The sequence below is a fragment of the Cydia splendana genome, chromosome Z, assembly GCF_910591565.1.
Source record: "Cydia splendana chromosome Z, ilCydSple1.2, whole genome shotgun sequence".
NCBI lineage: Eukaryota > Metazoa > Arthropoda > Insecta > Lepidoptera > Tortricidae > Cydia > Cydia splendana.
In genome coordinates, this window is record NC_085987.1 from 37,614,689 (window position 1) to 37,629,490 (window position 14,802).

Below are 14,802 nucleotides of genomic sequence, written 5' to 3' on the forward strand. Positions count from 1 at the left end.
TGTGCTACTTATTAGAATTATGTAGTTTAATTATTAAAAATCCGGCTTGACCGTACCGCGTCCGAGTGCAAGGTCCAACTAGTGCAAGCAAGAAAATGTTGCGACTATAATAGCCATAATCACGAAGTAGACATAACATTAAAAATTATCTGCGATGTGTGATATTAGGCGATATCTTACGAAATTGGCAAAATGAGAAGGAGATCGTAACGTGACGTGAGTCAACCTTTAAATTTAGGTATCTACATAAAAAACCTCATTCAAGACTTACTAGAAAAACATAACTTTAGTTACCTCACCTAGAGAGTATAAAAGTCTTTATTTACTTAATTTTAATAATAATTTTCAAGGATTAAATAACGGCCCCAGAGGGAACTCTAGCTGCTAAACTTATAGAACATATCCACTAAAATACTCAGTCTCACGATATGCATATTTTATTTTTCATGCACGTCATCTACTATATAATGTAATCTGTGACATTTGGTATCGTGAAAGATTTATGTTCACTTAAATAAAAAAAATTAAATAGCTACAAAACTAATTATTTTTAGGTATTCTAAATTTTTGTAACGCATTTGACTAAGCATTGTTAGCGTACCCGTTGTTATAATTCGTATTCTGATATTTTTTGTTATGTTTAAGACTAGATTTTACCGTCTGACGTGCATGAAATATTTGGCACCGTTTTAATATAGATCCAAAACATTAATGGCAACATAATTATACCTACAGGGTGATTCAGGAGACGTGAGCAGAATCAACCCTACAGATAAATAAATTATGAGCTACCACTTTCGCACCAGTATCAGTGACATTAACCTTTATTTTTTTATTGCTCCGTACAAAACTTTGTTCACAGCAGTATGGGATCACTATGGTCTTGCAAATCGGTTAAATGCGTTTTTTTAAGTGTTAAAAACAACAGGTACTTTTTAAATGTTTTACGACATGAAGGTTACTTTACAGTTAGAATACTTTCACCTCATACCTATACTCATCGATGTATAGCGGAAGATAGGTAATATTCTGGTTATTTTTGAAATAACGTTTCTCACACAAGTGTGACAATTTAATTTCTTTATAAAGTGTTGTCATATCAGTTAAAGGATTTATCATTATTAGAGTCAGACCAAGAATAGTCTGCAGCGGATTTGATAGCCCACGCAGTGAAAGTGTCATTTTAACACTTTCGCAACCAGGCAAAATTTCAAACAATACCCCAGAAACCGACAGTACTCGCTAGTCGGGCAACGACGTGCAACTCAATGCCGCACGCCGCGAACCCGCTAGTCGGGCAAGCGGCGGACGCTCAGGGCTGTGCCAAGTAACTTTCGTATAAGTACGTGGATAAAATTAAATCTGCTGTCTCATCTGTTTAGGCTCCCCGTTTTGTTCTTCTCCTAATTCTAACTCCTATTGATACATACCCGTGTATGCAATTTCACGTAACCAACTAATAAGATTTTTTATTTTGTAATCGCATTAGGTAAAGTAAATAAAAATACAAAGTGAAGTAATAAAATATAATAATCAACTGTACCAACTTTTCGACCACATAATAATCAGAAGACTTACAATTTTTTCTGTTAGTGGCAGTGGCAGCCCTGAGGTAGTGAAGATGCAATGCTTGCCCGCCTGTCGGGCACTTCGGCGTCGCGTGTAGGTTTATAGCTCTTGCCCGACTAGCGGGTATGCCGGCATCTGAGTAAAGTTTACGAGTGCCCGAGAGTCGGGTACGCGGTGTCGAATGTGTTAAATGTCAAACTTCTATGAAATTATGACGTATAAATGACACTTGCACTGCGTGGGCTATCAAATCCGCTGCGCACTTTTTTTGGTCCGGCTCTATTTAGTTATTGTAGGGTGACGATGATTGTAGATGTAGAGGATTAAACTTAACGTTTTAAAAATCTTAATGGCAAATAGCGTAGTTGTTTAACCTAATTGCGATGGTACACGATCCATTAACTCGTTGGTCTTGCTCATCTCTCCCGAATCCCCTGTAGAACGTTAGATACTACTTATTTATTATGCTTGTATATTTCCGTTTGGAAAATCTGCCCGACTCCTATACTTAGCCAGAAATAAGAAAGCACATATTAATATAATCTTCTTATTTTAGTATGCCTAAAATTACCAGTTATTGGGCGAAACTGTAACGCCTAAGATTAGCAGTTACGACTAAAAAATGCTTTTAATGAGCCGCCGGACTCGGCCTGACTTCCCAATCGGAATTATACCCCTCAGTGTGGAATCAACATAAAGTTCAAGCCCCTACAAAAAAGGGCAAGCATTAAAACCTTACAAAATAATCTTTAAAGTGATCCGAACGAACTTATTTTCTGCTTTTATACATTTTGGGGTAGTATCAGCTGAAACAACAGTAACGTAGTAGGTATATATATGTAGAGTTTAGATGCAACTCATCAACACAATGGGAACATGTAAATAGAGATTTAATTAATGTGTAGAATAGTACACAACCCTTGTATTCGTACTGCATGTAACGTACTTTTACTGTATAAAAGAGGTAAATCTATTTATTCAGACAAATTTTTAAAACTAGATGGCACTTTTGTCAAACAATTTACTCCTGGACTGGGTGCATGTATAGAAGTGGAAAAATAACACGTCAATAAATATTAAACAACTAGTTTTAAAAAATACATTTAAAAGTTATAAAACAATATTGAATCCTTAATCTATTGTAGTTATAAGAATGTCAAAAAGGATGGCGAAAAACTGCGCACAAAAATATTTATTCAGCCATGTTAAGCCCATATTTTTTATTTGTCAATAATTAACACCTATCTATAATTATACCTACGAACAACTTTGCTTTTCAGATAACGTGTATGGTATGTACAATTGTACAGTCGCCACACGGGATTGTTATGCCATTCGGGATTCTTGCTAAATTGGAAATTCTATAGCGTAGTGAACAACCAATTTAGCTAGGACCCTAAATGGGGCAACAATCGCGGAGCGTGATGGTACCTAAAAGTTCACTTCTACTGAATCAAAATAAATTGCAAAACTAATCAAAAACCTGTAATGCATACTAAACTTATTTGCGACAAGTGGTACAATGCTATATATTTAACATCGTTTGGCAACTGGTAAATATATTCGCAAATAAATTCACTCATACGAATATTAATGGCAAACGTTTACAATATACGATTGATAGATTATAACCAGTGCGTGTTTGATCATGATCACGGTGTTTCATTTTGACTGCACTGTCAACTTCAATAGTAGCGGATAACACAACGTGCCAAAACTATTCTGCCACAATAAAATACTTTTACTTATAATTAGAAATATATCTCTTCAGTTCGAGTTCAAAAGTATCTGCTCCACATTAATGGTATTACTGCTTTTTGTAAAGCTGTTAGATAATTCGAATTAATTGGTGGTGACTGTGTTCCTACGATATCATTACATAGACAAATTCAGAAAAAAACATATTCTAAACGAAATCACCCCCCTTAAACGAGTAAATACCCTATTCTCTATACTTACCTAGAGTTGTGTATTTTAAAGTAGATGGGGAGAATTTGAAATAGATAATTTAAATTAGACATTAATGATGACATGGCCACACGTTGTCATTTCATAACTTGAAGAGTAACTATTTTTATTTACGTGGTTGCTATACTTACAAATCATAGATTTTTTTATTTGTTGCTTTACTTCTAATTTACTTTTTTCTACCTAAAATTGTTTACTTTTTTCTGTTTAATGCTACAAAAACGAAGTATACAATTTACTCTTTTCTAATTCTGGATATTAGTACCTATAAACATGAAGGTAAAATTTATGTACGTATAGGATCTAATATTTCACGAGTCTGTGTACTTCAAAATAAAGCTTTTAATAATGTTTCCCAATTAATAAATGTATAATGTTCCCCATCTAATAGAATAAATGATAATTTGTCGTACACTGGAAGGTTTGAGATCATATGTCGATACTAAGTGTTACTAAATAGTAACCTACTTACGTTCAGCTACACTTCACCTTTAACCGCTCGCAGATTCGATTACCTACATGCTTGAGTAAATAAAGAGTAATACTTTTTCTAAGTTGAATAAGACTCGCACGTGTTTTACTTAGAAAATAATTTCTTTGTGTTATTTGAACACACTACTGAGTGGAAGTTTTCTTTTTTTTTTGGCGCAACTTTCAAGCTCCTATCCCTTTTCCACCCTGACTGAAAGGCAACCATTGTGACTTCGTTTGAGCGCCAAAATAACCCGTCAGCAGTGGGCATAGACTAGGAATCCTCGTGGGTGTCCTACGTCCCTTGGTTAACAACCTACTTTTACTCATAAATAGCGCACGCAACCCGCGCAGGTTATAAGTAGGTTATGTTATGAGTTATGAACAAAGATATGTAAAGTTTTGTGTGGGTCTACGAACTTTTGAGCCTACACCCACAAATAATCCACGTCACCAGCGTGGCTGAAATGAGTAAAAACGCGGGTGAATATGAACAGCATGCGCGTACCATTTGTGCTAGTAACTTGCGCTAGTTATATGCATGATATACACAACGCATAGGCAAGTAAATGAAGCATGCTGTTTGCGTATGTAGCCTGGGCCTCAACTTGCGCGGGTTACAATGCGCCATGTGCGAGTCATAAGGGAAATTTTGCGTAACGTCCCTACAACGTACGAGTAGTATTTACTAGGTAAGTAGCATTGGTATCGAGATTTTTATTTACACCACAATGCAAGGAAATTTTCATTTTCTCATCATCAAAAAACTATAAAAAAATGTTATCGTAACCTACATACGCAATACTTACAAAACTAATGAAATTAAAGTAAACAAGTTTTTCTTTCATAACTATGAACTCATTAATCAAAATCCATTAGACACCTATAAAATAATCTACTTCCTGTGTACATGCCAAGAAAATGAAATTAGTATCCATACTACGCGTAAATTGGACATTAAGTTACGATTACAATTATAATAACAAGTACGTACTTTACCACAGTGTAAGTATTTAATATGTGTGTCATGATACAGTCGTCCATATCCTATACATATAAGTATGTATGTGCAAAGTTCACTCATGGGTTGTCGAAATACTTAATGCTAACCTTATGGCAAAGTATACCCGTTCACGAAGTTATGCTACTAACGGATTCTGGGGACCTACATTACTACTACACATTCACTTTACTCTTTATATCAAAAACTACCCATCATTTAGATTAAAAATATACTCTTTAACATTAAAATTCATACTTACTTATCTATATATAACTTCAGTAGAAAATATGAGTTCCATACATAATCTACACCTAACTACTTACACTCAACTACGTACTTCATATTATACAATTTCAGTTATTGTTTCTTTGTATTACATACACCGCCTCGTCAGGTTACGGTCTTCCAGAGAGTTTGGTATGTGGGTGCCGTATAGGTATTCAATATCCAAGCTCCACTCATAAATTGGTTTCTGAAAGGAGGTGAATATATTTAACTCTCCATTTAAAATATTACTACGGCATAAAGTTTATAGATATATTTAATGCAGAAGCAGTTATTTACAGATATAATATACACTTGTTTTCTGTCCCAAACTCTCTCGGTAACACTCGCTCTTATTGCATAAAATTCAATTTATCTTTGCCATAATAAACTTCTCTCGAATTTATGATGTAAACAGACAATGGAACAACTTGTATAGCCATGCATAATATACATAAAAATAAACAATACACTATACTTTTACGAGTGCCTTTATAAAAATAATTTACCTTATCAAGAATATAGACGTCTACGTAAGTAAAATATTTATTTCTACCCGATAAACTGGGGCTCATAAAATCCTATTCTAGAAATTATTTACACTTACTAAGTATTCGAATAATGTAAATCGTATATATATAACCTCAGGCAATAAACATAATATTGATCTTACCTACTCAATAAACACAACAAAGAATATCATGGTTAAAATTCTAGAGATCTCCGACTTAATACTACGTAAAACAAATACACTACTTCGCTTAGAATATTTGATAGTTTTTGCAGAAAAAATTCGCATAAAAGCACATAATTTATACAACGCACAAAAAAGCCCACTTATAATTATGTAAAGAATATATACATTATATGTGTCCCTTAACTTCAAACTAGGGTAAATCCAAATATCTACCCTTTTACCTTGTCTTAATATCTATATTAAATCGCATAATCTGACAGATGGATTTACCTGAGTTTGAAGTTAAGCGACTATATGAGTCCATTAAATACGGAATTTCGCAAGTCGCAATGCTTAGTTGTGTTTATTCGTGATTTTTAGGCCATTCCTAAATAAACATATGTGTGTAGGTACATATATACATGTTTATTTAGAGTAATTCTTAGTTCCATTTAATCCAATCGTTTCTGGAGGATTCCACAGGACCATCAAATGCATGTTTCTCCGCTAAAATCAATTATTGTTTTTCCGACATCTTTTTAGGGTTCCGTACCCAAAGGGTAAAACGGGACCCTATTACTAAGACTCCGCTGTCCGTCCGTCCGTCCGTCCGTCTGTCTGTCACCAGGCTGTATCTCACGAACCGTGATACCTAGACAGTTGAAATTTTCACAGATGATGTATTTCTGTTGCCGCTATAACAACAAATACTAAAAACAGAATAATATAAAGATTTAAGTGGGGCTCCCATACAACAAACGTGATTTTTGACCGAAGTTAAGCAACGTCGGGCGGTGTCAGTACTTGGATGGGTGATCGTGTTTATAGATAATGGTACGGAACCCTTCGTTTGCGAGTCCGACTCGCACTTGGCCGGTTTTTACATAGTTTTGTGATTTGTCATAGATAGCAATTCGTTCACATGGGGTATGAACTGCTATGAATCATGGGGTCTCTAGGAAAATCTTATTTATATGGGACATTTCCATGGAATGCTCCTTCTACAGCATACGTACTCACTTTAAAATATTATTCACTCATGGAATGTAAGTACGGCCAGCTACAGAGAAATGTTTACCTTTTCATAGAAACTGTTATATACTACTTTTTCCTGCAGCAAACTGTACATTCAATACAGAAATAGCATATAAGCTTAAGTTTGTAAAATCTTTGATAAACATAGTTATGAATATACATTTATATACCAAACTAACCAAAGTATGTTACAGAACTCAGAAGCTATGTAATCGTAGGTAGGTATGAATTACTAAAACATTAGGCGAATGGCGTTTCAGAGACCTAATTATATATGATTATGTCAGGTCTTGATAAGTGGCTAGATACTATGTAAGATACAGAGTATGTCTGAGAAAAAATGTTATTGCGTGCTAGTTGTTTCAGTTACAAAACCATTTTAGGTCACAATTATGATTATCATGAAGTAGGTATACAGGGTGGAAAGATAAGTCGGGCCCTGGAGGGAAACTACCTTAAATCCTTAAGCTGGCTCATTTTACTTAACACATTCAATACCACTAAGTGCTACGGGTTACGCTCGTAGCGCGTAGCCACGGTTTCGTCGTATGTAGCGCGTAGTCGCTACGAACAGTGTACCCGACAGTCGGGTTCTTGGTGTTGAATGTGTTAAAGGAGACATTCCTTTATTTTTAAAAAGAAACAAAACTGCATTCAAAAGAATTTTTCTTTTTTTCTTCAATTTGGCTTGTCTAAAAAAATCTTGAGTACTAAATATTATATTTTATGGATATTTTGTACGACAGACGAGTGTAAGACCTAATGTTTCTTGGAGAAATGTTATCATTAACATTAACTGTATCGACTAGTAGAATAAAATTGCGAGTTTTTATTTTTTGGTATTTTTAGTCGGTTCGAGTCCCGGGCGAGGCAAGCGAGTTTTAGAAACTGCATTCAAATGCAGTTTTGTTTCTTTTTAAAAATAAAGGAATGTCTCCTTTAAGTAAAATGAGCCAGCTTAAGGATTTAAGGTAGTTTCCCTCCAGGGCCCGACTTATCTTTCCACACTGTATATAAGTACACTTATCAAGACCTGACGAAACATTTAAATAGACTACAGATTTACCATACCATTTTTTACATGTACAATACCTAGTATAATGGATATCAAGTGCGCGGCAGCAAATTACATAATCTAGATATTATCTTAATGGCTTGCTCTAAAGTCAAGATGTATCAATTTTGCATACCTTTCACGTAAAATATGATTTCACTTGTAACTGGCGTCATATTTACAGGAGATCCGGTTGGTATCGCAGCTTGGCTGAACGGTTTATTTTTAATTTGGCTCAGGCTGCTCGTCCGGGTCTAGGCCACCCAATATATCTTGTACATCCTGAGATATCTGCAAGTCACAACATTTCATTTTAATTTACCTAAATATAAATGTCATAGATACCAAAGAGAATTTGAAATAGAGGGATATTGTCAAAGTGAATTTTTTGACCTAGTCAGTATATTTACTGCCATCTTTCGACATAAATGATTAACACTTTTAGAACGCCATTTGATTATACATAGTCATCTACTAAAAAAACTTTCTTTAGTTTTAAAATCGAACTAGAAATTATATTACCTATTATTACCTACAAGAACGTTTAATTGTCTACTAAACATCTAAAATATAAATGATAGATAAGAAAATTAATAACAAAATTGTATAATATTTATCGGTCAACAAAATAAGGGGTGTCATTTCACGCTGTTTTAGTATGAGTTGTAGGGCGTAATATTTTTTACAGTAGGTATAATATGGTGCTACTTTCCTGCACTAGGACGGAAATAAGCACTTTCCTTGCATATGTCAAAAGTTTAAAGGGCCATATGTACTGTAACACGTTGTACGATTCACGTGCGAATAGGTAATTCGCAACGCAACTCGTGTCGATTTAAAACACTCCATCCGGTCGTGTTTTAATTTTTCACCACACGTTACCGTATTTTCTCTTATCCGCACTTGTATCGTAAATGACTGTGTATTTTTAATCGAAGGTAAATTTTTCTGTTAAAGAATATATATTATTTATTTACTAACTTAACAGAAACTCACCAAAAGATCAGGGAATGGATCGATTGTATCTTCCAAAGATATCAGGGCATCATCAAGCTGGGAAATTTGTGTATTTAGAACTAAAACAGAAATAGTTTAGCATTGTTATTATGTCAGAACAGTTACAAATACAATGACCAAATCTTTTGTTTTAAATTAAATAATGAAATTGTAATTATTTATTAATAGACATTTTGTGCAATTGTCCACTTATCCGCTAAAATGCATAGTCGTAAACAATTGAAGTCATGCGTAGAACAGATTTTTTTGCTAGCCAATAAACTGGAGTTTTTTTTTAATAATATATAATATAATTTTAAGTGTAGACTAATCTGAAATCCGTGTATGTATTTGAATTCGAAACTTATGGCACTCAGGATTCGAACGTAAAAATAGCGTTCGGAGCTGGATTTATACTTACTGGCATCATTGAAGAAACTCTCTAACGTTGGAGAGCTGCGTCCATTTACTGCTTCCTCGGGTTCGTTCTGAGCAGACTTCTTTTTCGAAAAATCGTCTTCAGCAGAAAATTCCATAGAGCGTTTCGTTCCAATGACGCTAAAACTAGAACCGGGCTCTTCCAGGTTTACAATTTCGAAAACTTTTTGCGTTTTTGTGAAATTAAACTTGGTATGTTTGTTAGGTTGTTTAACTATATATTCAGCGAAGGACGTTGGTGTTTTTACTTCACGGCTTTCTTCTATATTTGCCAGAGCTGGTTTAAGGTTCTGAAATATTTCTCCAAAGTCGTTCAAGTTTGTTTGAGTGCGGTAATGTTTATTGGTGATAGTCGAGATTGTAGGAAGTGTCGCGGGGGCTTTTTCCGGTGATGCATCCTCGAAACAGGGAGTATCATGGGAAGGCGTAGTTGCCTCTACGCTAGAAGCTCTTATACGCTTAACGTCAACATGTTCGTCAATGTTGGGATTGTTGAAATTTTTAATGACGGTGTATATTTTCTCTATACCCATCACGATGCGCTCTTTGCGGGGTGGTATTATGGCCAAGTGAACGTGGGGGCCATCTCTCTCGGGCGACAAGCTGTGGTCCTTCTCGTCGGGCTGGGGCGAAGGTAAGTTGGTCACCAGGTGGAGGATGACCTTCTCGAGCTGTTTCGGATCTTCAACCGGTATTGAATCGTCGTTTGTCTGCAATGGTAGAGTATTGTTGTCAACTTCTGCTAACTTTTTAAGAGTAATTGAACATAACATTCATATGCAGTTCATTAATTATGGACAGTGGCCAAGGGGAGGGGGAGGGGCATACATTTAGTTAGGGGGTTTGTTTAGTTTAGGGGGGAATAGGGGTGGCAGCTGCCCCTTGGTGAAGCCCCTGAGTAAGTAAATAATTAATTACTGATGCAATTAGGGTTTATTTAGTTATAAATTTAGTTGGGATTTATTCTGTATTATATAATTGTTCTGCATTTATTAATAATAGTGTATTGTATCTCATTTAATTGAATAAAGACTTAAATATTAGGGTTATATAATACTTACGAGTATAATGTAAAAGTAAAATAAACTTGAAATTCTATTCCTATAATCCTATTAATGTTAGAACTTACGTCAGTGACCTCAGGCTCCTGTGGCGGCTCCTGGTTGTTATTGACGAGCATGGTGAACTTCTTCTTCATCATCTTGATGAGGTGCTGACCCTCATCCGGGCTCATCATGGTGTTCGTGCATACAAAGCTGGTCACCGCCTTGGTGCCGCTCTCCACCTAGAAATTATTAAAAAAATCTGTTTAAACATGGCAACAAATCAAATTATTTTATTTGAAAGAATATGTTTTTTCTTGTGGTCATGACGTCTGCCGCTAATACAGAAGACGCTGGTTTGGTCCCAGCCCTGGCCACTGGAGGTGTAATGTAATTAGTAGTAATATAATTTTAGCATAAAATAGTTATGGTCATAGCCGAGGGATTGGACTGACTAGTAAAGCATTAAACAGACGTATAACTTCTTTCACCTTCGCTCGGTACGCTATATCTTTTGTTCCTTTCTAATTTCCTGTCTTTACACCCCCGCTTAACAAGTATATTATATTTTTACCTCGAGAGCGCCCCTGGTCCTCATGTAGATGAACTGGCCGTTCTTCATCATGAGGCGGTAACACGACTCGCCGTAGAGGCGGTGCTGGTCGTACACTGAAATAGAAAGATTTTACATACATATAAAATATAATATAAGGATCACTATGAAAAATAAAGTTAAATTTAAACAAAACATAAAAGAACAAATATGTTTTTTTATCACATTTTTGTTTGTGTTTTTAATTTCATCGGATTGCGTATGTTCTGTCTCTCACGGGCGCTAGCGTATTGCACATCTATAGATAAAAAAGTACTAAATCTATGCACTAAAGTGATTATATTGAACGCAAATAAAAAAAAAACGCAAAACCGTGCGTTTACTAAAAATCACCAAAGAGGTGCCTTTAATATTTGAAGTTCCCTTTGATTTTCACCTTTCATCCAATCTGGAAAAACGCCAAAAACGATTCTCAAAATTTATCCAGCCGTCTTCGTAAGAAATCGAGAAACTCCAAATTTTTGGGTTCGGTTCGCTTAAAATTTCAATTCTTATTCTACATTTTTTTTATTTTACAGAACCGAAACGTTCATTCCAAAAAATCGGTTGTGAGACTTATAGCATTGAAAAAGAAAAAGTTGTTAAGAAACCCACATCGTAAGGATTATACTCAGGTTCACGACTATACCAGTGTATAACATGATATCCGCGTAGGCGGCCACGCGTGATACTACAAAAGGATTTTTTAAGACATTATTGGAAAATATTATTAACGTGTATTATACCGCAACATATCGGCATTAGGTAAACTCTAAGATTCCCACGTTACAGGCTGAGCTTAGTGTGGGGATCACTGTACTTGCTTCTCTCGGAATGCTAATTTCTTGAAATAAATATATTTTGAATTATTTTTAAATCTGTTACTGGCATGTGGCATATGCAAGTGCATAATGCAGCGTTACAAGTATAGAATACTTAAGCATTGTATATGTCGTAGTCAGATCGTATAATCCGCCGTATTACATTACGGCTAGCCGTTATCAAAAACAGGGGCGTTTTGAAATGCGGCGGTTCGACGATTAGCCGGATTGTCATTGTGATACGTTCTTCAATAAGGCGGCCAACGTTTAGCCGCATCGTACTACTATTTTAGATTGTAGAGTGACCAGTTCTTTCGGTCGCCCACGTAACCGGAGTTTGACAATGTTTGCAATTTAATTTATTTTTACCATGGTCCCACCGCACTACATGTGTTTCTTTTCCAAAACATTTCCTTCACAACTTAAATAGACGGAGCCCCGCAAGCGGGGCTCCTATTTCTGGGCGGTTTGCCCTTCGGGCATCTGAAGCTACCTAACGAACCTAACCTACTTACCTACCTACGCTTTTTTCCCCAAAGTGTAATGTTTTCACGGACGTCTCACTAAATCAATAGGTAGGTAGGTTAGGTTCGTTAGGTAGCTTCAGATGCCCGAAGGGCAAACCGCTCAGAAATAGGAGCCCCGCGAAGCGGGGCTCCGTCTAGTTAAGTTGCGAAAGAAATGTTTTTTGAAAAGAAACAGTCCGACGAACTCCATTTTTGATGGACACCCCAGCGTTTGTCAGGCAGCGCCACGGGTGTTAAAAATGGGAACTAAAAACTGTCAAAGCGGCGGCTAATGACTCGCTGTATTACATTACGGCTAGCCGTGTTGAAGAACGTATGGCGCCGAATACATTCCGGCGGATTTTCATTCAGCCGCATTCAATCCGGCTAATCGTTAAACCGCCGCATTTCAAAACGCCCCTGTTTTTGAAAACGGCTAGCCGTAATGTAATACGGCGGATTATACGATCCGACTGCGACATATACACAATAAAGAAATTATTATACAAAGCATATACAATAAAAAACATAACAAATGAAAAAAATAAAGAAAACCCTACAGAGTATTTTTTAAACTGAGTACGGGTGCTGACTATCTTTTATTCATTACCTATCTATTGATACTCAATGCTCATTCAAAATGAAAAATGATAAAGAGGATTTACAAATCCCTAAACACGGTCCTAAACATTGATACCTACTCCAGATAGTCCGTCGGTAATTCTTTATTTCCTTTTCACAATATGACGTGACGGATTGTCGCCATGTTGTTAATTTTTCACTGACTTCAAAATTCCAAAAGTAGGTTGTGTGTATATTTGTGTTCTAGAAGATATTAGAAGTTATTCGGATTTTTATAAAAAAAAAATCTTGGGATTTATTTCGAAGAGTAAGTATTTTAAGAAATTTATGTATCCATTTTCATTTAGCTTTACCTAATTAAGTATTATTATTTAAGTGCTGAAGTGTTTGTACGAGAACGCCACTATGTCAGTCCGATTCCAGGACCGGAACTCGAAACCTATTCCGTTGCAGCGGGGAGTCAGGCAAGGGGATGTTATTTCTCCTAAACTGTTTACCGCTGCATTGGAGGATGTTTTCAAGACTTTGGACTGGAGAAGGCTTGGCATCAACATAAACGGCGAGTACATCACTCACCTTCGGTTTGCGGACGATATAGTAATCTTGGCTGAGACTACGGAGGATTTGAGTATGATGCTCGATGACCTCAGTAAAGCTTCCGAGCGAGTTGGTCTGAGGATGAACATGGACAAGACGAAGATCATGTCAAATGCCCGTGTAGAACCAACTCCTGTTACAATCGGAGACTTTACACTTGAAGTTGTAGACGATTATATATACCTAGGACAGACTGTCCAGTTAGGTAGGTCCAACTTCGAGAAAGAGGTTAATCGACGAATCCGACTCGGTTGGGCAGCGTTTGGGAAGCTACGGCACATCTTTTTGTCCAATATTCCGCAGTGTCTCAAGACGAAAGTTTTCGACCAGTGTGTGTTGCCAGTGATGACATATGGAACTGAAACGTGGCCGCTTACTGTGTGCCTCATAAGAAAGCTAAAAGTCACCCAAAGGGCAATGGAGAGGGCTATGCTTGGAGTCTCTCTGCGTGATCGCATCAGAAATGAGGCCATCCGCAGCAGAACCAAAGTAACCGATATAGCCCTCCGAATCGCTAAACTTAAGTGGCAGTGGGCGGGGCACATTGCCCGTAGAACCGATGGCCGATGGGGCGGAAAGGTTCTCGAGTGGCGACCACGTACCGGAAGGCGCAACGTGGGTAGACCCCCCACAAGGTGGACTGACGACCTGGTAAAGGTCGCGGGAGTCCGCTGGATGCGGGTGGCGCAAGACCGGTCATTGTGGCACTCTTTGGGGGAGGCCTATGTCCAGCAGTGGACGTCCTCTGGCTGATATGATGATGATGATGATGATGATGATTTAATAGCAAATAAATCAGTTACGGTCAAACTTTAGTCCGGGTTTAATTCCTGCGCCCAGTTTTAAAATACGTCCGCGTGAAATAACGCCCGTTACGTTACGAGTAAAAGTAATACGATGATAAAGTTTTGGCACTCGTAGGTTTAATAAATGTTTACGTAACGACGACGAGTGTAATAACTAATGTTCCAGTAGGTACTTATAACATGTCAGGGGTTAGACATAGAAATGATAAAGTGAATTGTAGGTATGTACCTATGTACCTACTTATAATTTGTCGTTATGCAAAGCAATGGAAATGTAGAAAATGTTTATCAATAGTAATTACCATGAAGCGATAACATGCCAGATGCACAGACAGTAAACAAGTGGTATCTATGAATAGATACTTGTTAGTTGTTGTGTTG

The 14,802-nt window shown here is 36.7% G+C and overlaps 1 protein-coding gene across 2 annotated transcripts in view; it reads right to left on the reverse strand.

Moving 5' to 3' along the window:
* Positions 1–2,754: 2,754 nt before the first annotated feature.
* LOC134803936 (neuronal PAS domain-containing protein 2-like) overlaps positions 2,755–14,802 on the reverse strand; it is a 69,195-nt gene continuing 57,147 nt past the window's right edge. For both annotated transcript variants that reach the window (XM_063776763.1, XM_063776762.1), the window contains exons 7-12: positions 11,092–11,186; positions 10,604–10,759; positions 9,458–10,184; positions 9,037–9,116; positions 8,177–8,331; positions 2,755–5,483 (exon numbers count right to left, since the gene is read on the reverse strand). In XM_063776763.1, coding sequence (XP_063632833.1) covers positions 8,266–8,331; positions 9,037–9,116; positions 9,458–10,184; positions 10,604–10,759; positions 11,092–11,186 — 1,124 coding nt within the window. In that variant the 3' untranslated portion in view covers positions 2,755–5,483; positions 8,177–8,265. The remainder of the gene's footprint in view (positions 5,484–8,176; positions 8,332–9,036; positions 9,117–9,457; positions 10,185–10,603; positions 10,760–11,091; positions 11,187–14,802) is intronic.